Source organism: Bacillus rossius, chromosome 3 (genome assembly GCF_032445375.1).
Source record: "Bacillus rossius redtenbacheri isolate Brsri chromosome 3, Brsri_v3, whole genome shotgun sequence".
NCBI classification, from domain to species: Eukaryota; Metazoa; Arthropoda; class Insecta; order Phasmatodea; family Bacillidae; genus Bacillus; species Bacillus rossius.
This window is the reverse complement of record NC_086332.1, coordinates 121,155,093-121,182,896: the sequence shown is the minus strand read 5'-3', so window position 1 is coordinate 121,182,896 and position 27,804 is coordinate 121,155,093. Positions and strand designations below refer to the sequence as shown.

General features: G+C 35.9%; 1 protein-coding gene across 4 annotated transcripts in view; it reads right to left on the bottom strand.

The window, feature by feature from the left end:
- Positions 1–27,804, bottom strand: part of LOC134531206 (muscle-specific protein 300 kDa) — a 602,384-nt gene that overhangs the window by 39,999 nt on the left and 534,581 nt on the right. The window contains exons 105-107 of one of the 4 annotated variants that reach the window (XM_063366862.1): positions 16,525–27,105; positions 12,280–12,390; positions 828–1,001 (exon numbers count right to left, since the gene is read on the bottom strand). In XM_063366862.1, the coding sequence (XP_063222932.1) occupies positions 828–1,001; positions 12,280–12,390; positions 16,525–27,105 (10,866 nt within the window). Of the gene's footprint in view, positions 1–827; positions 1,002–12,279; positions 12,391–16,497; positions 27,520–27,804 lie in introns of those variants that run through there. The other 3 variants (XM_063366863.1, XM_063366865.1, XM_063366866.1) reach the window with 3 other exon arrangements.

Sequence of the window (27,804 nt, the reverse complement as noted above, 5' to 3'; positions counted from 1 at the left end):
TGCGAAATAATTTTTTTATTGTTAGGTAAAGTTATTGTTATTCATAAAAACTAAACCCATGCATGGAAAGTACTTTTATTTAAAAAGTAGAGTATAAAAAGCATGCCAAACATTTTAAATTAATAAGTTATGCAACAAAAACATTTCTTAAACTTTAAAGAGAAAAACAAAATTTGCGATCCGAATGCGATCCTGAACGAACGCGTAACTATCGTCGTAGTACACACTTATCACAAAAGAGTGCGGGTCATGAAAGGTAGTTAACTCGGCAGTTTACAGAGAGCGCGCGTTGCATGCAATCGGTGAGATATCGATATTCGACTACATGTGCGCACTCTTTATCGTAAGCAACATAACTAAAAATGAATGATGCCAACTAGCGCTGGCTACATTTTTATAAGCGACTCAAACAAACAGATAAAGGTTATAACGTTTAAAAATGTCTTAAAAGGAAAATTTACACATCAGACAACATTGTATTTTCATTAATTAAATAAGTACGTAAGTGGCAATGTCAGAATAAATATTAGATTTCTAATTTAAAATACATCGTTTTATACGGAAAAAATACCCACACAAAGCGCTCAGAATCTAATAGCGGGACAAAAAACATCATGCGACGATTATGCGAGCGTGACAATTATGCAATAAAAGAGGGTAGTGACAAAAGAGTCCATCAGTCTAAATTTTCAAAGATAGTTTGAAGAACTGAAATCAATTTCTGATTAAGCACTTAAGAAAACATATAGGTCCATCGTAATCAGTACCGAAAATTTCTGAAATGTTTAGATAGTAAGGGTTCAGCGTGCTACACAGTTGCAACTAACCTCGATGGCCACCTTCCCTTGCTCTGCTTGCGACAACAGTATAGCAACCCTTGTGCGGGCACTGGACAAGCTCGCCCCGAGACCTGCTGTCTCCGGATCCTGGGGAAGGCTGTCGAGGACATCCTTCAAGCGAGCAGCTTCCTTCTCCTGTCGCCGCAGGTCTTCCATGTAGCCCTAACACATCACCAACAATTAACAAACCATTCGCTTCTAATGTTTCACAATTTTAAAACTCATTTTTAAAAAGAAATTTTTCTCAAAAAACACAAAATTAAATGTACATTGTGTTTCAACTAATCAATCCATCAGAGTTACATCACCTTAACACTTATGTTTGTTGCATTTCAAATAGAGTACAAAATGTAAATATTTAAATTGCTGTGCCTCCTGTGACATATGTTCTATTTTATCTGACAATGTATATTTAAAATATTAAAATACTTCAAATATAATGATGTAAAAGGAAATATCTCTAAAATATCTTAAAAACCATATGCCTGTGCGAATATCAGTTTTATAGTTTGAATTGAATATGAATACAAAATTATTCACGAATATGAATATTGTATTTGAATATTAAGAATAATACTAAAGTGATAGATTGGTTAGGTTAAGTCCACTACAATAATTATATGGAAAATGATTGCTCAAATATTGCTGAAATAAAAAATTGTGTTAATTACGCAACTATCCTAACTTAACCTAACCAACTAAACTTCTATTTCAGTTCCCATTCACCATATATTCCAAAACCAGGTTAATTTTGTTATAAAATGTTTGATAACAGCAAAATACCATGAAATGCAGTGCAATCCATTTCACAAGAAATATGAATCTTTGTTTAAAATGCTGTATTCTCAAATTAATAATAAATGAGCTCAAATTTACATTTTAAACCCTAGACATTTATGAATTTTTCTTTGTTAATGCAGCCAAGTGAATTGTATTTTAGTTGAGAAATATCATGAACACAATTTCTGCTATATTTTCTGGAATCTTAAACCATTATTTTAGTTTTTTAAATATATTTTAAATTCAGAATATCTGTTTTGTCATAGATACATACAGCAAGTAAGCTGCTACTGTCTCACATGGTGTTACATAGATTGTGACTATTGACTTATACACCGTCAAAACAATGAATTTTACATTTTTTAATGGCCAGCGCAACAGTGTATTCATGTTTTGGGGGTTGTAGTTCATGGTGGTTATAATTAATTTTATACCACTTCTGGTGCGTGTAACGAAATGAATACAAATAATATTTTGTTTCCAAGTTTGAGATTACAAAAATGCAGTGTTTTGAATTTGAAGTGTGTTTAATTGTTCACAAGATTTTTCCAATAATGTTTAACAAAACAGATGTGCAAAAAAAATATATACTTGCTTGCTTATGTTCATTTTTTGATTATGAAAACCCATTAAATCATCAAAAAAGTGTATTTGAATAGCAAAAATGACTTAACATAAACAGTGATTATTGGTATACAACAAACTCATGAGTCATGAGGTATGCCATGTAAAATATTTGTATGAAAAAAAATATTTGCTGTTTCGAAGTGTAAGTATTCGAGGTCAAATCAAATACAAATAGGTTATTATTCGTATTCCTCTTCGAAAATTTAAATATTTGCACAGGCCTACATTATATTTTAAAAAATATCACCTTCGGCACAGCCTACATGCGTAGGTAGATTTTGAAGTACCTATTTCTTCTGAGAATATTTTAGAAACTTCTATAAACCCATGAAACATTTTAAGAACTTAAAGTAGCCTACATAACATCCTAGATGTTTGAAAATATTAAAAAGGATCAATTCAACATTTTCTCATATTCCCTGCAGCAAAAATACGGTGTTTTATCACATAATCGTCGCACTGCTATTTTAGGACATCAAAAACTGGCGAAAAAATTTCTCGCATAAACGTCGCATGATATTTTTACATTCAGAGCGCTTTGTGTAGGTAGTTTTCCCGTATAAAACAATGTATTTTAAAGTTGAAATATAATATTAATTCAGATATTACCGCTTAATTATTTAATTAACAGAAATACGAAGTTGTCTGATGTGTAAATTTTCTTTTAAAGACATTTTCAAACGTTATAACGTTTATAGTATTCGTCGCCGCTGTGTACCGCTGATTAAAAATGTAGCCAGCGCTAGTTGGCATCATTCATATTTGGTGATGTTGATTCCCATATAGAGCGCACACATGTAGTAAAATATTATCTCGCCAATTGCATGCAACCCGTGTTCGCTGTTGAGTGCCGAGTTAACTACATTTGATAGCCCGCACTTTCTCATGATGTGTACTAGGACGATAGTTATGCGTTCTGACTCACGTTCGTGTTACAGTTTTGGTTTTTGTATTTAAAGTTGAACAAAATGTTTTTATAACATGACTTATTAATTAAAATTGTATGGCGTGCATTTGTATACTCTACTTTTAAAATAAAAGTACTTTCCATGCTTAGGTTTTGTTTTTACAAATAATTTTACCAAAAAAAACAACTTTTGTAGCATAATAATTGCACTCTTACTTTTCAAACTTTATTTTAGTATAAAATGTGGGACGATTATGCGATAAAACAGGGTATTTTGAATGTTTTTAACATAATGCATCCAGCATTGAATATCTTAACGAATTTCATATTATGCCTACTAAGGTAGTTATGAAATTATTTTTGATCTTCAAACACTATTTTTCATCCCTTTCACTAATATGTGGTCGTATAAATTTATTTCCAAGTTTATAATTTTTTTTAAAATTTCAAACCCTGTTTTTACAGTACTAGTTTGTTTCACCAAAAAATTTATCAGCCAACTGTTTTAGATAAGTTTAGGCATTTGACAATATATTATAACAGATTTGATAGTATATGTTTTAAAACAAAAATAATGATATTTGGTCTTTCTACCTTTCTTTGTTATTTCCAACCACTTGCAGAAATTATTTGTATCATCAAAAATTGTTTCAGACATAAGTTTTAGGTAAAAATTAGATTTATATACAATTTGAACAGATTTGACAGTGTAACTACTAAGCAAGTTATGATTTAAAATTCTACCCCTCATTTTTTCCACCTTCTTGCAGAAATGGTTCGTCTAATCAGAAATTGTTTCAGACAAAAGTTTTAGATAAAAGTTGTAAGATTAATAAATAATTTGTACGAATTCGATGTTGTGCCCACGAATGAAGTTATAATTTCTTTTTTTTCAATCAAAAGATTTTGGTATTATTCCCAAGAGTTATAGTATGTTCAAACAGATGTGATATTATTCATATTATGGAAGTTATAGCAATTTTTCTTTTTTCAAAAAACCTTCCCATTTCTACTCCTTTGGTCAGATATAGCTGATTAACGAACTCGACCGAGATTTTCCACTAATAGATTATATATACAGTAGAACCTCATTTTTACATATTTCAAGGGACCCGGAAAAAAATATGTAAAAACCGGGAAAACGCAAAATGAAGGAAATGTTCAAATTTTTTTTATCATCTCACTATATGGGAAACAATAAGAAAATATATACCACACTAAATAATATGTCAGAGACGGTTACGTGTTTATATATTAACTAGAACTTCACTATCTCATATAATTAAAATTATAAATATATCGAATATTGCCGTTATTCATTATTGCTGAAAGTTAAACATGAAATTTGCTGTTCTTGTGTAAGAGATGAGAATGTTAAAGCATCTTGATGTACCCACTTGGTGCTGAAATTTTGTAACACAATTGAGTTTGAACTTTGTATTTAATTACGTGTTAAAGTTTTATTAATTTAAGATTTTTTGAGAAATAATACTATAAAACGATAGCTACCACCATAAATATAATTGTTTACATTGAGGAATAGAAGTTAAATTGCCATTGCATTGTTTGGATATTCATTGCAGCCATTTGACTTTTCAGAATGTTTCTAATGTGTTAAAATGAACATCGCCGAATATGCACGAAGACGCCATATTTATAGGAAACTCGTACGTAGCTTAAAACGTATTTTAATAATGGAACAGTAATCCGCTCTTTTGTGTATTTAAAATGTGAGTTTTCACCTTTATTTTCATGCAGAATACATTAAAGATTAAAGGGGAACGCTAAGAAAAGTACTTATTAATTTTCATGTTTATGTCACCATACGTTTGGTTCATGGCCGTATGGTGTACAATAGCACGTGGCACAAAAAAAAAGTAAGTTGTTTACAATGGCAAACGAAGCTGTGGTGACCATACACTCGTGCAGTAACGCTTAATAATTAAACTTCACGCTATTCATTTTGATAATTTATTGTTTTCTCTAAATTTTCCGATGGTTTGCCACGAAATACAGCACTAATTCTACGTAAACAGCGGGAAATGCTTTTGCACAAGGCGGGAAAAGAAAAAACTATTAGTATAGGGAAATTGACAGTGCATGTAAAAAAATACATTAATCGCGGGAATTCGTATATTGCGGGTACATAAAAATGAGGTTCTACTGTATTTGTTTAAAAGTGATTTATTAAAAATTGCAACAGTTATTGTCTCCACAAAATTGTGAATATATATATATATATATATATATAAAAAAAAAAACACACACGCAAAATTTTAAGTTGAAGATGGTTTTCGGGTCTATGGATCATGAAACGAAAAACTACATTAAACTTTTCAAAAGTAGTACCATGGTAACTACAACAATAGATAGTATTGCTTTCACACCACTACCATAGATGGAATTTACAAAAATTTTGTGATCAAAATTACTATTATTAAAAATACTTTTGTCTTAAAAAGACCAAATAGGAATAAATAATATTTTACTACACAAATTAAATCAGCAGAATATTGTTTCACACTATTTTGCCAGTTTGAACAAGGATATTATTGGTAAATATAGTTTTGACAAAGCACAACCTTGGAAACGGGGATGTTCTGATATCACCACTTCCATTGCAGATACTAATATACCTAACCACTCATGGTTCCTCCCTTGAACTTTCTATGCATCCTCTTCTCTTCCCCCTGGACACTTCTAATTAAGAAAATTTAATGTACTGTATTTACTTGCAGATGAGTCGCCCCTTTGTATGGGTCGAATCCTTAATTTTGGGGAAAAAAGTTTACTTTTTCAGAGTAAGAGTTACCCTCAAATATGAGTTGCGCAATAAATTTGTCTCCAGTAGAACACAAGTGAAGTCTTTATGGTCCATGTCTCAGCTTATTGACATGTAAGAAACACAGTATCCTTCCCCTCTCCTATCTTTAATGGCCCTTCCCCTACATCTATTATTTTTTTTTACCCATCGCCTTCCCCAAGACAGAAAAGATGGGCAGGCCGGGTGGTTCTTCAGTAATAACAAGCACGCTCTTTACAGCAGTTTTTGACATGAATGAAATGTTGCAGTAGAAAACAAAGTCTTTATAATATAACTTTTTAGTATCTTTGTAATATTTTGAAAAAAGTCTGGACCCCGTGGCTTCAGGCCTTTTACTGTAATTTACTAAAAGTGAGAAGCAATTTTTTTCTATTCTTTTATCATATAAGATAACTGGCTTCCTTTGATTGATGACAATGGGTTTCATTGTAAAAAGTTTTTACTTTAAAATTTTAAAGAAATTGTATACAGGTGATGGATGAAAAACATAACTATGGTAGTTTCAGTTGCCATAATGAGTAATAATATGTGTTGACTGATAACCAGCACACTAAATAAGAATATGCAAAGCTGTCAACATCTGGGCCTACTTCATGTACAATTTTACAAACTACAAATAAAAAATATCTAAGCACTAAAAACAAACACAATAAAATTTTATACAGTAGAGTCCCGTTGATCCGAACCCCACTAATCCGAAAATCCGCCTAATCCGAACAGGGCTAGGACAAAAAAATTTAATTTTTATAACATTTAAGAACTAAGAAAAGGAAAGAAAAACAATTTTTTTCAAGTAATGTACGTTTATTAAAATGTACATAAGACACTTATAATTATCTATTTCACTGTCTAACTGAAAAAGAAAAAAAAATAGGATTACGTACATAGTACTTAAATACATAGGTACGTATTGAAAATTTTTAAATTTACTTACATACCTACTATATGTAGAATTCATGTTCTGTACAGGATTGAAACAATACAAAACATAAAAAAGTAAACCATTATCTAAGAGACAAAGTCAGTAATCTACCTTTGACGCAATGCACTAAATCGGCCTGAAGATGCAATGTTTCGCCAATGCCGCATAAACATAACATCTGTTGGGGTTGCATCGGCATGTTGCTCGACGTAGCGCAAAGCCAGATCAAGGGCACTGGCTGGGGCAGTGTGAGAAACATCAGTCGGCGTGTTCCCTTCCTCTTCACTGTCGTCTGCATCGAGATCAGTTGACGTTCCCTGTACAGCTGGTACGATATCTTCATCTGTGTATTCCTCGTGGCCACAGTCGTCAATGGCTGTCCACTTTTCTGCATTTTCGCAACCTGGTACATTTTTTTTCACTAGTTGAAGAAGTTCAAACTTTTCTTTTGCCAGGGGGAAGACCGTTTGGACAAACTCTAAATCAGGCCAGAGATTTTTCCATGATTTCTGTAAAGATTTCTTTTGTGTTTTCTCCCAAGCTTCTGCTACCCAGTAAATTATACAGTGAAACTCTGTTAAGACGTTTTTCAAGGGAGTGTCGAGAAGAAACTTCTTAGCTGGGAAAACTTCTTACAAGGGAAAAGGAAACTATCCTCTTTTTCATAGCTTACTATCAGTATAATTGAACAAATTTACGAACTGTATCAATTTCTAGTGAAAAATAGAGCCTAAGACTATATAACGAAACTAAGATTAAATTTCCTATTTGTGAAACTAATTCCTACTTGCATTTACGTATATTGAATAATTAATGTTTACACAAAACAGTACAATATTACATGTTCTAAATTAAATTTTTTGAAAAAAGTGATCCAGTGTTGTTTGCTTGAATTACAGAATATTGATACTTCTTGATTGAAATTTTGCTATTGCAGTGTTGATGCTTCCTTCGTGTCCATAGCAATGGCTGTTGCAGTTTTTCATGCCTTCTGCATCTCCATGGCACATGCTTTTTATTTTTTTTCCTCTCTACATTTGAGGCACTGCAGTTGCGTAGCCAAGGGTAGAGGCCCACGAATAATGGGCTGTGCGAGAGTGTTCTGCCTGTATACCGTCATAGCAAAGCATGGGTACTCGATCAAGTTCGAGTTTGCTTCATTATGAAATTTTCAATGAGCCAGACACTTTGCCAAATGTTGTCTGGCACGTTTGCAGTTCCTTGAACGAAGTCCCGCAGCCCTTCCAGATGCACTAAGGCATCAGAACAGGTTGGTTTTGATGGTGCTCTTGGTTCACTTTCCTCATCCTCTTCATCTTCGTCATCATCTTCTACTGCAATCACATCACTGTTGCTGCTGCTGCTTGCTATTGCTTCAGCACTCTGAGGCTCACAAGGCAGAACGTCACTGTCAGCTTCAACATAATCATCAAAACTACAAGTGATTTGTAGTTTGCTTTGCAAACTTTTCCATGCATTATTGCACGCACCCTCATCGCCACCATCACCCTCATCAGTTGGGGCTACAGTGTCACCTCCAAAGCCTGCCTTCTTGAAGCAGTTGGCAATAATGGTTGGGTCCAACGAATCCCAAGAAGCCGCTAGGAAATGCAGTGCATCTAATATAGACACTTTGTAGGGTGGAGAGTTGGGTGTGTTGTGGTTCATTTTTGTTATTAGTCTGCACACCAGTCTCTTGCGATAATACTGCTTTAGGACCTTGATCACACCCTGATCCATGGGTTGCAGAACTGACGTGGAATTAGCAGGAAGAAACTGTATTCTCACATTCCTCAAGTTCGCCACATTCTTCGGATGGGCAGGGCAATGGTCCATAAACACAATTATCTTTCTGTTTTTTACTCCCATTTTGGCATCCAGGGAGTGCAAATATTGTTCAAAGATGCTGCAAGTCATCCATGCAGTTTTATTATTTGTGTACCTACATGGTAAAGTTTTCACATTTTTAAAACATCGTGGATGTTTTGCCTTCCCAATTACAAAAAGTGGAAGCTTCTCGGACCCATCCATGTTGGCCCCCACAAGAACAGTCAACCTCTCCTTGCTCTGTTTACCCCCATGACAAGCCTCTCCTTTTAAAACAAATGTTTTGTCAGGCAGCATTTGAAAAAAGAGGCCGAACTCGTCAACATTGAAGATGTCCTTCGGTTCATACTCGGATAGAATTTGAGGCAATAATATTTTCCAGGCATCTATTGATTCTTCACTCACACTCTCAGACTCTCCACTTATTGCCCGGTACAGAATGCCAGTTCTATTCTTAAATCGGTCAAGCCAACCATTCGATGCTTTAAACTCAACATTAAGTGTCAAAGCAATCTGTTCTGCTTTTTCTTTTAAAATCACACCACTCAATGGGATGTTTTGTGCACGTTGTTGTTTAAACCATTCAAGCAATGGTTTTTCTATCTCGTTGTATTTTCCACTCTTCCTCTTCTTACAGGTCGATGAAATATTGCCAGCCTCGGAACGTATTTCTTCTTGTTTGGCAACAATGGTATTAAGTGTTGATGGTGGTATTCCCAACTCCTTAGCGATCGCCACTCGTGGAACCTTGGGATTAGAATTAACTTTGTTTATAATGTCCAGCTTTTCTTTTAATGACAACTCTTTGCGTTTGATTCCAATCTTATTTAACGCCATTATTATGAAACTAAAACATATTTTGTATCACCTTCAAATAAAAAGAAAATAAAAATTAAAATAAAAATTAAAAAAAAAAAAAAACGTAACACTCGTGCAAGACGACGCTAACGTAATTAGCGGGAATCTGTGGCAGTAACACTACTCGGCAGTCGGCAATAGACAGAATCGCGTGTTGCAGCAATCGGCGAGGGGAAGCCTACAACTCACGTAGTTACAGTTCCCTCAGAAGATTTCCGAAGTATTGCGTTTTGGTATTAAGCCGCTAAATCATAAGTTTCCAATGAAAACAAGCATGTTGTGACTGACCTAATCTAACCCTTTGATTTTTTTAATTTCGATATTTGAGAGAAATCCGAAGTTGCACGAACGTGGTAAGGAACTGAAACTATGTGAGTTGTAGGCTACCGATCGGCGAGTTACCCATATCGATAGTCAGCTACAGGCGCGCACTCTATTCGGCCATCAACCTAACCAAAAATGATGCCAACCGGCGAGCAATCGACGTGAATAATCGACTTCGTGCGCGCACTCTGTACGGACATCCACCAAACTACCACGATGGCAACCAGCGCTTGCTACATGTTAATTTTTATACGCGACTGGCGTTAAATGTGAAACGACTAAACGAGTCCTAAAGAGAATATACTTGTCAACCAATTACGTTTTTTTAACTTAAAAAATATAACGGTGATTTCCCAATAAATAATGCATTTAAACTTTAAAAAAAGATCGTTTCATACGGGAAACTAATTTTACAAGGATCATCTTACACGGAAAATAATAACCTACATCATATGGAGAAAATGGCGGGACCGAAGCATTTGATCGTATGAAATGGGAAATCGTATTGTGCGGGATCGTTTTAAACGAGTTTCACTGTATCTTTGATGGTAATTTTATTGAGTTTACGCAAGATTGTCAGTTCTTCATTCTCTTTAGCAGGCTAGGAAGAAGAAATTTTCTGTAATTCTGTTTCAAAGCCTGCAAAACTCCTTGGTCCATTGGCTGCAAAATTGAAGTGACGTTTGGTGGGAGAAAAATGGCTTTGATATCACCGCAAACAAGTTGCATTTCTTCAGAATGTGACGGAGCATTGTCTATGAGTAACAAAGCACTAGGCGGCAATCATTTTCTTTGTTAAAAGCCTTTACTTTTGGCACAAGACATGATCCATCCAAGCTTTCTTTTGGTTTCTGTAAAATACAGGGAGAGTGTTCATGTTTTTAAAACAGCGTGGTTTTGCAGATTTGCCGATAACCGTCAGTGGAAGCTTATTTGTGGCAGAAGCATTGCAGCAGGCTAACACGGTTAGGCGTTGTTTATCCATTTTAAACCCTGGTGCAGATTGTTCCTCTTGTGATGCAAGACTTTTGGTAGGCAATGCTTTAAAGTTAAGTCCCGTCTCATCCGTGTTATAAACTTGCTATGGCGAGTAGGAATAAATTATATCTTTGAACTCTTCAAGGTATTCAATAGCTGCTTCATTGTTCACTGACAGTTTCTCCCCAGTTATTGTAAGCTGCCTGATTCCATGTTGTTTCTTCCATCGGTCTAAGAAACCGCAACTAGCCGTAAATGATGCATCACCATCCATGAGCTTGTTCAATTGAAGTGCTTTTTCTTGAATCAGAGAGCCAGTTATAGGGATTCCTTTTTGTCTTTCTTGGGTAAACCATCAAAAAAGTGCTTCGTCCAATTTTTCGTAAGAAGACACTGTCGTTTTGCTACGTTTTTCAATAATTTTTTTACTTGTGGTAGTACAAAAATGCTCAATTTTACCTCTGTTCTTTTTCCAATCGGAAACGGTTGCTTTGCTGACACCGAATTATTTCGATAACAGAGTGGCACTTTCACATTTGTCAAGTCTTTTCAGCACTTCCAGTTTTTCTTTAAATGTACACGAATTATGTTTACGCTTGCTTGTCAAGATGACCCACAGCAGGGACAAGCACAGCATGTAAAAACCATACTACACACCGCTCACAAGGGCTCATAAAACACAGGGCAAGTGCGCAGTTGCAGGTGACACAGCAGTGACATGTGACACACTGACTGTCTGACCCATCATAGTTGGGAACAGAAGAGGAGAGGAATGCGTAAGCCTATGCGGGAAGAAGGATGGGGACTTTGTTTACTCTGGTTGAAGGTCACTGCCCTTCCGCTAATACACACTCACGAACCGTCCTTCATTTTGACGTAAGGTTGTCACTAATGAAGGCTGTTGGATTTGTTAAAATCGGAATATTTGAAATTGGAGTTTAGGCTAAGTGAGTAATTACAAATTTTATATGATACTAAATATGTACGCTAAATAATAAAGGTGCTTTTTCGTCTGACCTTTCATACATATTTGACATATCCGACACAAAATACACCTCAAAAAGACTATATATGGCATTATATGACAAAATTCTGACTAAAATGAATTTTCGCTTATCCAAACAGGGTTCGGTCCCAATTAGTTCGGATTAGCGGGATTCTACTATATCTATATATCTATATATATATATATTTTTTTTTGAAACTTAACTTTGGTGCCCACGCCCCAGGAATAAAACCCCCATACTGGCCTTGGCAATACAAAGCAATGATCTGCAAAGTATGTTCATATGAATAAGTTATAATATAATGGCAACAATACGTATATAATTTCTAAGTAAAATATTTAATATTTCAACCTTCAAATTACTTAATGGGACTTTACAGTACTTACCACTACAGCGGCTAACATGCTTTTAAGACTGTCAATGGGCAGGGCACCCAATCCAGCCTCTGTCAGGGCTGTTTCCATCTTCAAAGACTCCAAGTCGGCAGACCACGAAACCTTAGAAAAAACAATCAATCAATTTATTTTCAGAGCTAAACCTCAGAAGTAAATTTTGCCGGGGAAAGCATGCTATAAATTTAGGATAGCATGCAATAACATTTACATTATATGTTCTAGCATTTATTTAATTGCTTTGAATTTGCAAAAAAAAATATTTATATATACAAAAAAATACTGAACAATATTAGTTATGATGTGAAATATAACTTAACTGCCATCCAACAAAAAATAATCAGATTTTATGTGGCTTTACAAGACAGTACGAATGAAATAAATTTGAAATGGAATACCAAACAAAATTACTGCAAATTTAACATACAATTGAACATACTGAAATCAATTAATGTTTTACATATTAAGCATGATAAAAAAAAAATCCTAACAACAAAAGTTTCTATTATCTACTGTAAAAAAGCGTACATGCGACAATAAACAGAAAAATTGTACACAGTAAAACCTCACCAAAAGAAACCTGAAAATATCTCACTTTGTCAATTGATTATGATTTCAATGTAACTATTTAAATAAAGACTACAGAAAACTTCAGACTAGCTAATAGGCATGATACACACAATGTAAAACCAGAAAAATTGGTAATATCTCTGGGTGCAAGAATAGTTCATTTAAAAAGATTGTGAAGGCATTTATATACAGAAGCATTTAAAATTAATGGAAGTTAATGAGGTTTTACTGTAACATGAAAACACAGTTAATCTATGTTTAGTGCAAACTTGTTTGACACCTATTTGATAACCAATAGTCAACAAAAACCTGTTAAATCAATTGTAGGACTTTTAAAGATTTTTCAAAAACATTTTCGTACAATTTTTTTGAAACATAGGGTCTTTATGGGATATAGCTATCTTTAAACATAATGTGCAATACATTAACCATTCCAAAGAAATATTTTTGCAGAAAGTCAAAGGAGACAGAGTATCATGGAAGGCATACCTCTGCCCTAGTGTGATTGCTTATGGAAACAACACTTACAGCCAAAAAAGTCCACGAAAGACAGAATGAAGTAATATAAGGTTAATTATTGTGCATTTTCTTCCAATTAGTAACTACTATCATTTTGGAGCCCACAAAATTACAAGGTATACCATTTTTAAGAAATAAATGATTACACTATAAATAGATAAACTGTGTTCTTTAAATAAATATGCAAGGAAATTCATGCAGCTGGTATTCAAAAATGTAATGTTACCGGTTTTGCCAAGTTAAGCAGGAAAGATGCACGAACTTCAAATTGTCAGAAAAATATTTAATACTAATCAAAAACTAAAAGGACACTGAGTTAAACACACACAAAACAATGTAAGTAATACCGTAGATTACGTACTAACGATGAGACATAAAATAACTATAATATTGTTACGAACGCAGACAGGACCGCGACGCGTGCCAGGTTAGGAACTGGCTGGCAGCCCCGCACAGCCACTGAAGTCACCCACCATCCACTGGTGTAAGGCATGCCACGCATGCCTGGCCGGATTACAAGGGTCCTCGATACCCCCCTCCCCCCTTCCGCACCCCTCGCACTGTCCGCCTCATGCCATTGTCAACGACCCTTTTAGTAGCCTGGGAATTCTGGACTTTTCGGGCATCGGGTCGGCCCAAGGTGACACGACACTTCCGACCCCCCAGTTGGTTCCAGAAAGTCTGCCAAAAGAACAAAAGCAAGGACGCTGGCCTCCGCGAAAGTTCCAAGCGAAGAGCGGAGCAGTGGAGAGAGTCTACCCCTCCAGGAGTGATATTGGTGATACCTGTGTAATCAGCGAGAGGTGAAGAGGGCAAGTGGCTCTTGCTGAGCGAACTGGATCTATCGGGAGGCGATACCTGCTAGTGAAGGCCTGGCGAGCCAGTAGGACGCGACGAGCGATAGTTGGTGACTGTACTGCGGCGCGTTGTGTGTGAGTGAGCGAAGGAAGCGTACAGAGGTGGCCAGAAGAGCGAGCAGCTATCGAGACAAGCTCCAGTGGAAAGCATTAATGTTTCAATGACCAGTGTATTACTAATTTTTGTGGATAGAGATCTTGAGTGCTTGATTAAATTTATGATGTAGACATTAGTAATAAATAAAACCGAACCAATTAATTGGACTATACTTTATGAACCCAGTTTTCTCCCCACATTATACTCGTAACAATATTATACCTTGCTATGTCCATACTTCTAGTAACAGTATCTTAAGCTTTCTTAAAATTAAACATAATATTAAATATGAATTGAAAATTAAGTAGTAACAGAAAAAATCGATATCTGTTCTTTGAAGTACAGTGAAGACCTGCTAATCCAAACTAATTTTCGCTGAAGCATCACCGGATAACTAGATTTTCTAGTTACTGTTCTTCCTGTAATGCAGTGTACGCACACTGTTCAGCCCAAGAGCTGGAAGAGTTTTAATCAGCACTGGAATCTGTGGCATTAAGACTAGAAACACCTATGTCCTTCTCAAATATTTACAACCGACAGCACTGACCAGGCATACTAAGCCAGAAGTCTAAACAGAAAAGGTAGCCAGTTCATTTTTATTCCTAATCTCACACTGCTAGGCCTGTGCAAATATTCTAATTTTTGAATATGAGAAGTTTATTATTCTATTTTGCAGATATTAGTATTTTTGAACACAAATAATTTATTATTCGACTCTGAATACTAACACTTAGACCATATAGCATATACCTTATGAGTTTGTCATATAACAAAGTTTGCTGCATAGTTTAGATGTTTTGACGGGAACGCATATTTAAAAACATAAACAATACTCGGTGTATTAAACACATAACAAGTATTCAAAGTTATTTCACTACTGTCTTGCAAAACAGTAGTTGGAAAAATTGCATGGTCTATTCAAAACACAGACTATTTGCAACATTTTAGACTTGAAAACTATTATTTATCCTGAACTACAACACCAAAACAGACACTTCTTTGCAATGGACATTAAAAGAAGAGAATGTGACAGTTGTAACTGCGTATAAATTGATAGTGACAATCAATAAACCACCATAAGACACGGTAGCAGCTTACTAGCTGTATGCATCTATAACAAAACAGACTTTGCGACTTGAAAACAAAATAAATAAATTTAAATAATGGTTCCTGATTCCAGAAGAAATTAGCAGAAATGTATTATAATACCGCTGAACTAAAATACAGTTAACCTGGCTGTAATTAAACAAGGAAACTCATGAATAACTACGGCTTAAATATGTAAATATTACCTCATTCATTATTTTGTTAATATAGCATTTTAAAATAAAATTTAATATTTTTCGTTAAATGGTTTGGATTTTAGATATATTTTGCAGTTTATGAAAATTTTTTGGATCACTATGTTAAGTAACTTTGCTATGCGTATTTGATTCAAACAAAAATTTCATATTTACATAGGCCTACATACCACTGCTAAATAAAATGAATCTTGCATAAATAATACACCTCTGCATACATTTCACAGAAGCCTAACAACAAATTTATTAAAGTACAAATATTGAAAGAAATTTGTACACATTTAAATTTTAATTTGCCATATTTACTTGGTTTAGTATTTATGCTTATTACATTTTTCACACACTATCATTCAGATGAACCAAATATTGGATAAGCATGGTCCAGATTCACTTGACTCCACTGTAGTATATTTGGGCTACTCTTTTAAAACTTTATGCTTAACATTAAACCTGTAATATTGATGCCTCCTATTTCACTCATGTTTATAGGCAGAAATTCCAGATTCATGTAAGAAACCAAAAAACTTGCCTGTACGTGAACAGAAAAAAAAATTATTAAAAAGGTTGTAAGAGCATATCATTGCAACAAATATAAACCTACTTTGGTAAAAAAAAAATATTAATAATACATTTGCAGTTATTATTTTAAAACTCAAAAGAACAATACCATTAATTCACTAAAGTTAACTGCTCATATAAAGGAATACAATTCCACAACACACACAAAAAAAACTGACAAGCAATAAAAGTGATTAGTGCTTAAATGTTGCATTTAAAATTAATGCATATAACTACAAAAATGACAAACTTTCAAAATAATGTTCACACACAAACACACAAAAACCATAAATATAAATGCTGTATAAACCAAGTATGACTGATGGTTCTCCCACACCTTCATCTGGGAGATGAGGGCCGATGTATTGTTGGTGGCAGGACCATAAGGCTCTGCCACGCCATGCTGTAGATGTGGCACTGATAACATTGGCTCTGGCAGACTAAGCTCTGGTAGACTTTGTTCTGGGAAGTCACGTTCTGGTAGACTTGGCTTTGGAAGACTTGGTTCTGGCAGGCTGGTCTCTAGTACACATGGTTCTTGTAGGACAGAGTCTGACAGACCATACACTAGTTGAATTGGTTCTGGCAGGTCAGACTTTGGTAGACTTGGCTCCATGAGGCCAGGCTTAAGTATACGTGGTTCTGGCAGGCTGGTCTCTGGTAGACTTTGTTCTGGCAGACCATAATCTGATTGAATTGGTTCTGACAGGTCAGACTTCAGTAGACTTGGCTCCACGAGGCCAGACTTAAGTAGACTTGGTTCTGGCAGTCTAGGCCTTGGTTGACTTGACTCTGGCAGACCCGACTGTGGAAAGCCATGCCGTGGAAGGTCCCGCTCCAACAAGATAAAATCTGGCAGGCAAACCTCCAGCTCTGGCTCGTCATCAAGGTCGGTGATGACCTGCTCTGCTAAGCGCTGAGCAAGCCATGATGTGTGCTGTTCTTCTTCTGCCATGCGTATGTCATATTCTGATGGCTCTTGTGTTTCTGGCATGGAGAGGTAAGTACTTTCATCTTTCCAACTGCAAATACCACCTGGAAGATCAGCGGAGAGATGCTCTGTTGCAAAGTTCATAGGACCAAATCCTCCACTACCACCTCGACGAGGGGAGCCTGGACCTGGAGAACTATGACCACTATCTGGGCCATTGTCATCATCATCTTGATCATCTGGCTCTTTCCATTTATCACTTTCCAATTGATCTTTCAATACCAAATTTCTGTGGGCTCTTTCCAACATTTCTTCCCACTGAATCTCTGCATCCTGATATCTCCACATGTCTGGCCAAAATGTTGCATCTAAAGGTACATATTTCCTCAATACTTCCTCTCGTTCAATATAACGCACAATGTCGTACACTTCTTGTTCACTTTCTGAGCGATGCTTCTTTCTTTTTTCATGTTGGATGTTCAAGACATCTGTTTTGCCAACACCTTTTTTATGTGAACCTCTTGCTTCTTTCTTGTGTTTCTTCACTGACATGAGGTCTTCAACAGGTCTACCAACATCACTATCAATTTCTTCTGCTTCCTCAGATGATTCATTTTCCATGTACTTACCAGTTTTTGCATCAGCAACTTCGGTTGCTATAGCCTGTTCAACTGATACACCCAAAGCATTGCTATCACTTTGACAGCTCTGATTTTCCAGTTCATGTTTACTCTCTTTTTCTCTATTTCTTGACCTAGAACGTGATCGTCTTTTACGCATCTCTTTTTTTGGAACATACTCCATGAAACCTTCTGGATCAACTTCAACTACAGGTTCTATAACATCATTAGATTCTGTTGGTTCAACATATACCAAAATTTTTGGTACAGCTTTAACAGAAGACTCCACAGTATTTTCTTCACTAACTGGAAAAATTGTTTCTCCGCAAGAAACTTCTTTCTTTATTGCTACGATATCAGCCCAAGATTTCCCTTTTGGTTGAAGAAATGAGTCTGCATTACTAACATGTGACACTAATGAAATATCAGATATATTTTTACGTCCATTCATAACACATACACCACCTTCTTCAGACTCACAGAGGATTTCAGAATCAGCTTTAATACTGTCATCAGAAGTATGTGCCAATAATTTGGAACTGATAACCTCTTCCACATATCCTTTGGTTACTGATCTAAGATTTTCTTCATTTCCTGTTTCTTTTCTGGAAGAAACATAAACATCATTTCTATAAATACTCTTTGAAGAACAGTTTTCTTCAAACTTCCTTTCTGCTTCATTAATAGCATGCAAGTCATATGGCTCCTTCTCAGGTATGACATGTTCTCTGGAAATTTTAATCTCATCAGCCATGCTGTCACTAATGTCATGAAGTTCAGAAACACTTTTGAGGATTGAATTCAAACTTGTTTCGATTTCTTCATTGACTAATTTACTGGTATCATTTTGCTTTATTTTAACATCAGTAACTATTCCGTTCATAGCTAGTAATTTTAAATAATTGCTTTCAGCTTCTTGAAGTGCTGAAAAGTTGTATGAAGTTTCTTTCAATGATGCTATTGCATCTAAATTTTCAGAGTCAAACTTTAAAACACTTGGAGGCCTATCTGCACAAACACCTTTTCTACCGGATGCTAAGTTTTCATGATAATTTTTCTCTGTTTCATTGATTTCTGCAAGATTGTATGGTATATATGGAACACTATGCTGAAATTCAAGTTGAATGCTGACATTTTCTGTCTTGGATTCACTTTTATGATTAGCTATATTGATACAATCATTTGAAACATCAATCTCTGTGGTAGATGCCAGCCTTTCGTTATGTTTTTTCTCAGCTTCAGCAATGATAGACAACCCATACATTATTTTATTCACCTTATTTGGAACTGCAGATAACTCATACTGTTTGCTGTCAACTGTGTTAATATTTAGCTTATCACTGAGATTTGAGATCCCAGCTAGTGCTTCTTTTACAGTTTCTATATCATGGTTTCCAAGTGAATCATAATTAACACAATCAATTACATGAGATATTGGTTTATCAGCCCTACAAGCCATTTCATTTGCTGTTGGTTCCTTTTCTTCTGCAGTGAGCCTAGCAGCAGATGCCAACATCTGCTGAGAAGCTTTTTCTGCTTGGTGAATGTCAGACATATTGTAGGGGATTGTCTCGCCCAAATGTTGATTGACAGCCAAATCATGTTGATCCTCTTCAACATGCGTACTTTCCAATTTCAAAGGTATTTTTGTCACTTTTACTTCAGTCTGCTCCCAACTGCACAATTCAGGTTCTGATGTTTCATGTTGAATCACATCAGAATGAAATTTTGTTATTGGCTCAGTCCCACAGTTATTATCAGCCATTTGTGTCTCTTTTGAAACGATACTGTCAGTCCCTTCACTCATTTGTATTTCTTGTAATTTTCTTTCAGAATCTAAGAAACTGGAAAATCCTAACGAGACATTATGGGTTGTCAATTTAACTAGATTAGCTGTCTCTGAATCAAACTTTACAACAGACATCCTTTTTACGCTCGTTACTAAATCCTCTTGAGACTCTTCTTTAGTTAGCGAACTTTTGCTGTCTTTAACAAGTAATGTTGGAGACTTCTCTTCTGGAACTGGCATTTCTGCACTTGGCTCATCTGTCCCTTCATCATCATCCTGTAGACCCACAATGATATGCTTTTTAGGCTGTGTCATTGCTGTATGCATGTGCTTTTGTATCCATAATTTTTCTGCATCTTGAATCGCATGGTAGTTGTAGATAGGTAGATCTGCCACCATTAAATACAATGTCTGACATGAATTTTTTACACCTAGTAAATCATTCTTGACATCTTTTACAAGTGTGTTATCTTTATAAGTTAATTTACAAGATATGGTTGATTTAGGTGTGCTTTTTGGACGATGATAGGCTACCATTTCTTGACTAACTTTCTGCTGCCAGCGAAGTTCAGCATCACGTATCTGATAATAGTTACCATCAATCTCCCGAGATATCAAAAGACCTAAATTACTCATCTGATCCCCAGGATATAAAAATTTCTCTTTTTCAAGGGGTTCTTTACTATCATCAATTGCATCCATTTGCTTAGTTAGTACATTATCATTGTGAAAGTCATCCAATACTTGGTCAGTTTGAATAAAAGTAACCAAGTCATCAATTTTTTCAGATTTAAATGACACATTTTCATAGCTATCTATTTTGTTCTCCAAGTCTATAGGTGTTTGCACAGTATTTTTCAAAAACTGTTGTCCACAATAATCTTTACAAAATGGTTCTGGTTTCAACACATCTGGACAAGCAATTTCTTTTGTAGCCTGCAATTCATCATCACTGTCAAATGCCATTGGCTCATCCAGTGCAGACAACCAAGCATCATTTAAATCTTCAAGATTAACTGTAAATGATGACTTGCAAGGTGAGGAAACCTGAGCGTACATTTCAGGTTCTATATTATGAACATGTGTAGTAATATCAGATTCTTTATTGTCAACACTACCTACCAGAAAATGTGTAGAAATAGCCGGTTCTTTAACATCAATATCATCTTTTACTACCTCTAATAATAATACAGGATTTTCTGTTACTTCAACTTTCGAAATGCTCTCAAATGTTTTAGTATCTGAAGTTTCTTTATCATTCCCTGAAATCTGATGTGGATGTATTTCAATGCTAGCTCCTCCTATCTGTACTGAACTTGAAACATCAGCATCTAAAAATGTCTTACTCATTTCAACCACCAATGGATCTGACTGTGATGCTAAAAATACAGCTGGAATTTTTGGACGTTTCTTCTTTTTCGTAATTTTATCCTTCATTAATTGATATTCTTCTACTGGAATATCTGTAGTGTCCGAAGGCGACATAACTTTGGCCTTAACTTTCTTTTCCTTACGATTTTTTCCTGTAAGTTTAAATGGTACTTCATCCCTCTCTACTGTTGTATCAATAACTTTACGTGGACCTCTTGACCTTTGCTTCACAGAACCAAATATTCCATCCTGTTTGTCTTCAAACTGTAATTTCACATCATCATCCTTTGAGCTTGCAATTTCTTCTGCCAGTCCAGAGTCAGAATCTGCTGATAAGGGTGATGTGGCAAAAGCAGTCGTTGAACGGGAGGGTGAACTGTAAGAAACAGTTAGAAGTGAGTCCTCATCCTGGTCAGTGAATTTCAAAGGTTTAAAGCCAGGAGTCTCTAGCGAGTCCTCTTGACTAGGTGTCTCTAACATTTCGGCCATTTCTAACATGCAATGCTGTGTTGCATTTATAGCATCAGGACTGAGTGTTATATCTTTTTGTAGTAAACCAGCATCATCTTTCATGCAAGAAACAAATTCGTTGTGCTTCTTGCACAATGTTTCAAAGTTATTTGGATGACTAATTTTTTCTTTAGAGTCATTATTCTTCATTGATTGATCAGTGTCTTCAAATTTTTGCTCAGTGCACAGTAAATCTGTAGATATTGTGGTTGTTTCAAATGTCTCATAATTGTAATCCTGGGAGCTTGGAATGATTTTGAAACTTATACTTTTATCTTCTCCAACAGACTCGAAACTATCAATTTTACCTTTAATGGGTTCTAAAATTTGTGAATGGTCTAACCTTCCGTCTGCAACTGCTTCAGACCTTTTCTTTTCAGCATCAAAGTCAGGCTTTACTCCTTCATTTAAAATAGTTGTTTCACATTTTATATTTGTGGATATTTCACTGTCCAATAATGAAATATGTTCTGCAGGTAAATAAATCTTAGTGTCTGGTTTATTTTTATGAGATTTCTTCTTCACATGTAACGAATTTCCCGCAAGCCAGTCATTTTCTTTAATCTTTATTTCAGAAGCATCGTAGTCAGTGTCGACAGCAGTTTTGCTTTTCTTGGACTTTCTATTCTTCTTTGTGCTTCCTGGTACAACAGGGCTTGAAGGTTCAGATGATGATGTTGAAACTGTTTTCACAGATACATTTCTTGGTGAATCTATAAATTTATCATCACTACATTCACCTGATTTAGTGTTTGTAACAAGTATTGTATGTGAACTTTTAGACTTCTTATGGGTTTTTTTCTTCTTGGACTGCAAGTCCACCTCTTGGGCAGGCATTACATTCAGCTCCGTTTCAATAACAGCTGAATTTGTACTTATCTCAGAAGGTACATGAGTAAGACTCTGAGTGTTGAATTCTGCAACCGTTCCTTCTTCGTAATTTAGTTGTGGCTTAGAACAAACTGCATCTATCCCAATAGTAGTAACATCGCCTTCTAGCTGATCCACCACATATTTTTTTATCACAGTTTCACAATTTTCAGTATTACTTATGGTCTCTGTTTTAACACTGTTGAACTCTACATTCACACCAGCACTGTTTATGGTCTCACCAGTTTCAACTTCATCTACAAGCTCTAACGGTTCTGTGGTTGATATAGAAACAAATAACTCGTTTTCTGTAGCAATAATAATTTTGTCGTCACTCAAGTCTTTCGGTGGAGATGAGATAAGCAAATCACCTTTCATGTGTTTAACTTTCTTTGACTTCTTACTTTTGTGTTTGGCAGAAGAGTAATTTGAATCATTTGTTGTCACTGAACTTATTTCAGCAGAATGCTTCTCTGGCAAAACTTCCACACCTGCTAACTGTTTGCTGTAAGGTTCATCTTTTACTATTTCTTCTAAACTACATATCTTTTCTTCAATATTCACAGTGTTATTTACATCCAGATTATCTTTTTTAACGGTTATGTCAACTTGTTCATGTGATTGAACTATATTTTTAGAATGTCGTTCTTTAGTATTTAGATTTATTTCCTGCGAATCTGTCTCTGCTTGTTTCTCTGTTATCTCATCGACTACATTATCAGTCTGAATCAATGACTGTTCCCAATTTTCACGTGAAACAGGTATTTCTACAACACCATTAGTTTCATGTCCTTCTTCAACAGGAACTTTTTCATCTTTGAATTTTCCTTTCTTTGATTTCTTGCTTTTAACTCTCTTTGTAACATCAACATTGGTAGACTTTTCTGAAGCATTATTAGCTATATGTTCATTATCAATACTTTCCTTAAACTGTGACTGTTCAGCTATCTGAGATAATGCTAGCCTTCCATTCTGTATGCTGACATCTTCTTGGCCTTCATCATCTTTCATTCTCTCCTTAATTCGCTTCATTTCTGATTGGAAGTCTTTTTCTACAGAGATGCTATGTTCAGTAGTCTCTAGAAATTCTAAGTCAGTTCTGTGTACAGGTGGCAACATGACAAAGTCTTCTGGTGAAGCAAATTCTGGAGCAGCTATCAATGGCTCTACTGCATCCCCTATTACACAGGGTGGAACAACAAATGGCTCTCCTACATCAGAATCTAGCTGCATTTCTTCAACAACATTATGAATTGTTGAATTTAGTACTTCAGGAGCTGTAATAAATGTTACACTATTTTCAAGCTCCATTATTTTTATTTCCTTGTCTGATTTACTTTTTTTTGACTTTTTGGGTTTCTTTGCCTTAAATGCTTCCTCTGTTTGAGTGTTATCAACGTGGTTTTTCACAGTTGCAGGCTGTAGAACTGAATGTGGCTGGTCCTCAAAATCAATGGATTCATTCTTGGCATGAAAAAGAGAGTCTTCTTGGTTTTCAATCACACCTTCATTTGTTTTTTCATGTTTATAACCTAGTTCAGCTCCTGTGCATTTCTTTATTATAATAGTTTCACTGTCTATTAAAGATTCAAATACCTGTTCTGAAGCCACAATTTCCGGTTGTATATCAACAAACTGAACTGGTATATTATTTGTTTTGTCTTCTGAAGTATCTTCGAGTTCAACACCCTTATGCTGTTTGCTTTTTGATTTTTTCTTTTTTGTTTTGTTAAGCGGTGACTGAATAGCTTCCTGTGCATCAGGTTTTGGCGTAAGCTGGTGCGTTTGATCAATATTACCAGCAACTTTGATTTCTTTTTTGACATGTTCAACAATGCTCGTCTCTTCTATTGCAGATGTGATCTCTGCAATTATCTGATCCTCTGGTTTACTAGTTGAAAGTAACGGAGTTGTGGTCAGACACATATCAGTTTCTTTTACTGTAATTTCTTTGGGAATAAACCCAATGCTACCACAGTCTACAGCTATATCAACAGTTTTAACGTCCACCATTTCTTTGAAGTCATGTTTTGAATTTGATGTGGATTTATCAGGCATATTCGGATCAGACAATGTTTTTTTTCCACGTTTCTTCTTTGTTTTTGTTTGCTCTGGCTTGATGCTGTCTGTAACAACAGGTTTTGTTTCATTTGTGTCCTGAACTGTAACATTCAGCTCCACTATTTGCACCTTTGTCTCTATTGGGGTCATGAGACTGACAGGCTCCTCAGTGGCATGAGCCACCTCTGCATGCAATACACCCCTAGTTCTCCTTGCCTTCTTCTCCTCTCCATCAATCTTCATCATTTCTGCTTTTACATCAACCATGGATTCCTTTTTGCTTTTATATTTGCATGACTCTAACTCTATTTCCTTCAAAGCTTTCTCAATTTCATCTTCTGATGTGTTCTTATCCACTTTTCTTCGCTTCTGCTTCTTTCTTTTTTCTTGTTCCGCTATGACACCATCATTGTTCTCTTTGTAAGTGTCGTGGACATTCATTTGAAGTTCTTCTTTTTTCTTAACTTCTATGTTACTTTTATCGGTTTGGAATGTTTGTGAAACAGGTTTGATAGAACTTTTTTGAACTTTTTCAGGTGACTGTTTTGATTTTTTGTTATCACCTTTCTTGATTTTTATTGGAACTGTGCTGTCATTTACTGTAAGTTTTTGTTCAGATTTAGTGTTTAGCTCTCCACTTTCTAAATCAGCAACAGGTTCACTTTGAAACAAAACAGCAGAGTCATGTTTTATATCTCGATCTTGTTTTGTTTGAATTATTTTTTTAGTTTTTCTTAATCCAGATTTCTGCTGTTCAAATGACGGCACTACATCTGGGATATTAGTATTTGATGGAGTATCTCCATCTTTATTCAGTTTCTTTCTACGCTTCGTAGCATTCTTATCTTCATGAAAATCAGTAAAATTATTAGTAAGCATGTTCTGCTTTTCCATCTCTTCTCTAGCCATGGAAAAATTATCCATGGAAGGAGAGGTAGCCCAATTTTTTTCTTCTTCGAGCAACTTCTGTTGCAATGATCGAGGTCGATCGTTTTTATAGTCAACAAGTAAATTTGGCTGACTGGATGACTGGAGGGGTTTGCTGCACAAGCCTAACGCTAATATCTGTGCATATGACAAGTGGCTTCTGTCGATTTCTGCACTGGAGACTTCTGGATGGGAAACTTCTGAACTTTCAACATTACTACAGTTATCCTCAACAACATGAACATCCTCATACTTTGGCAATTCAGGATGTTCTTGGTCCTTTGTCTCGATGTTTGTGGCTTGATTTAAATCTATACCTTCAGCAGGAATCTCGGCATTCATCTCTGAAACATCTGTATGCTGATTAGAAACAAACTCTGGTTCAACTGGAGCAGTGAATGTAATAGAATCATTGTAAGTACCTCCTTCTAATGACTCTGATTCAAACTGTTGAGGCTCCGATGTTGCAGCATCAGGGTAGGCTGCAGGCTGAGGGCTGTGTGTCAGAACATATGGATGTGAGCCTCCGCTGTGGTACGTTCCCAACCCAGAGTTCAACAACTGCTGCCCAGATGCTATGAAACCAACCAAATCTGGTGCTGGCTGCTGTATGTACTCAAATACAGGTATTGTGCCAACTTCATGACTTGAAGACACTACTTCTTGTTCCAGAAAATTTACTGTATCTGATGCCTTAGCCGTAGAAACTTTACTGGCAATAACACCATTTATTCTGTCTGGATCATAGTCATCCACTGCATGTAAAGTATTATCAGGAGTTGAGTACACTTTCTCTGAATGGTAGGGCTCTTGTGAAGAAATGTTCCATTCCTCAATGGGATACTGATGGGTCTCTTCTAGTCCGTGGATGTTTGGATCCAACTCTGGTTTATTTACAACCTGAGCAACATCCGGAGAAACATCCTTATGTTTCGACTTCACTGGCTCCTCGTACTCTGGTTGCTGTAATGACTCGCTAGATGCCAAAGATTCCGCTGCTTGTTTTCCTCTCAACACATCTGCATACGTTGTTGAACCAGGTAACCACATGGGACTTGGGGATCTGCCCCGATGAGGCTGAGGTTCTAGCATTTCCTGAGACTGTTTCAGAACAACATGATGTTTCTTGCTGACAGGTTCCCATTTCTGTGGTTTAGGTGTTGTTGCATACTGTCGCTCCTTAACGTCTTCATCAAAGGAATCCACAACATTCTGAGCAGGAATAGTCATATCTTTTAGATCAACTTTCTTTTCCAAAACATCCTTTCTTCGAGGTGAACGTCCCCTACGAAATGTTTTGATTTTTTCGCCCCGTGAGCTAGTATCCAGGCCGGCAAGTAGTTGTTCTTCAACATTTAATTGGACTACTGGCTTTTCAACTTCTGGTTGCTTGTTTAGAATATGTGTTTCCTCTTCAAAATGTGTATGATCTTTCAGTGCTTCTTCTGGAGCATTGATGACTACTCTCGAAGGTACAGACTTTCCGATTACGTACCTCTGACCACTTTCATCCATCTCTTCTTCCTCAGGTTCAACAAAAGGAGATGGACTTGTTCTCCCAGCCGCTATGTCAGCATACGTTGCAGACATAGATACATGATTTAAACGTTCTTTTGATGGCTTCACTGTACTTGCTGATTGTAGTTTGTACTGGGTTTTTTGCTGTTTCTTAAGTAGTGGAACCATCTTCTCTTCTGACCCGTAGCCACCAGATGTTACGTCTACTTCACTTGATTCCAGTTTCTCTGGGATGATGACCATGTAAGGATCAACTTGATGGATATGCTCCGTCAAGGCCTGGATCCGTTCTCGGTACGACAGCACGTCGTGTTGCAAACCCTGCGAATTGGTGTTCACTTGTCTCAACTTTTTTTTTTTGCAAAAACACAAATATATCACAATCTAATCAGAGTACGTTTGCAACGAAGTAATTTCAGACACTACTTATGGAAATATTTTTCAATTACAGAAGTATGATAGTTGGTATATTTTCAAATACATTTGTATACAAATTCTGGTGGCCACGTCACACATTTCACTTCCAGTGTACTTCACTGTCACCTGGGATGATTCTTAGTTCTCAATACTTTTATATTGTCGCCTCCTCAGCATATTCTTGCAATGTCTTGGGAGAACAGCAACTTATGAGTCAAGGGGCTCTGTATCTGGAGTGCAACGCTGTGCGAGAAGTTTTATTCGCTCATTTCGAGCAGCAATCTTGGTCTGCAATGCTACGACTCGATCATTATAAATCTGCAGGTGCACAGCAGGAGAAGGGCAGAGGAGTGAAGAAAAAAAAATTGTGTCAGAATGCAGGAAAAAGTAACTAAAAAAATTTTAAACTAACATTTCTGACTTAAGAAAGGATAGCAATGAAATTTTTTACTTCATGGCCAATGAAAATCTTTACCAAAAGTAAAACGTGCAATGCTGTGATCAAAATAGTAAAAAAAAATAACAATAATCATATTTTCAAAATACAAACATATAACCATACCACTAAGAACTTAAAGAAGAAAAAATCATATTCCAGTACTA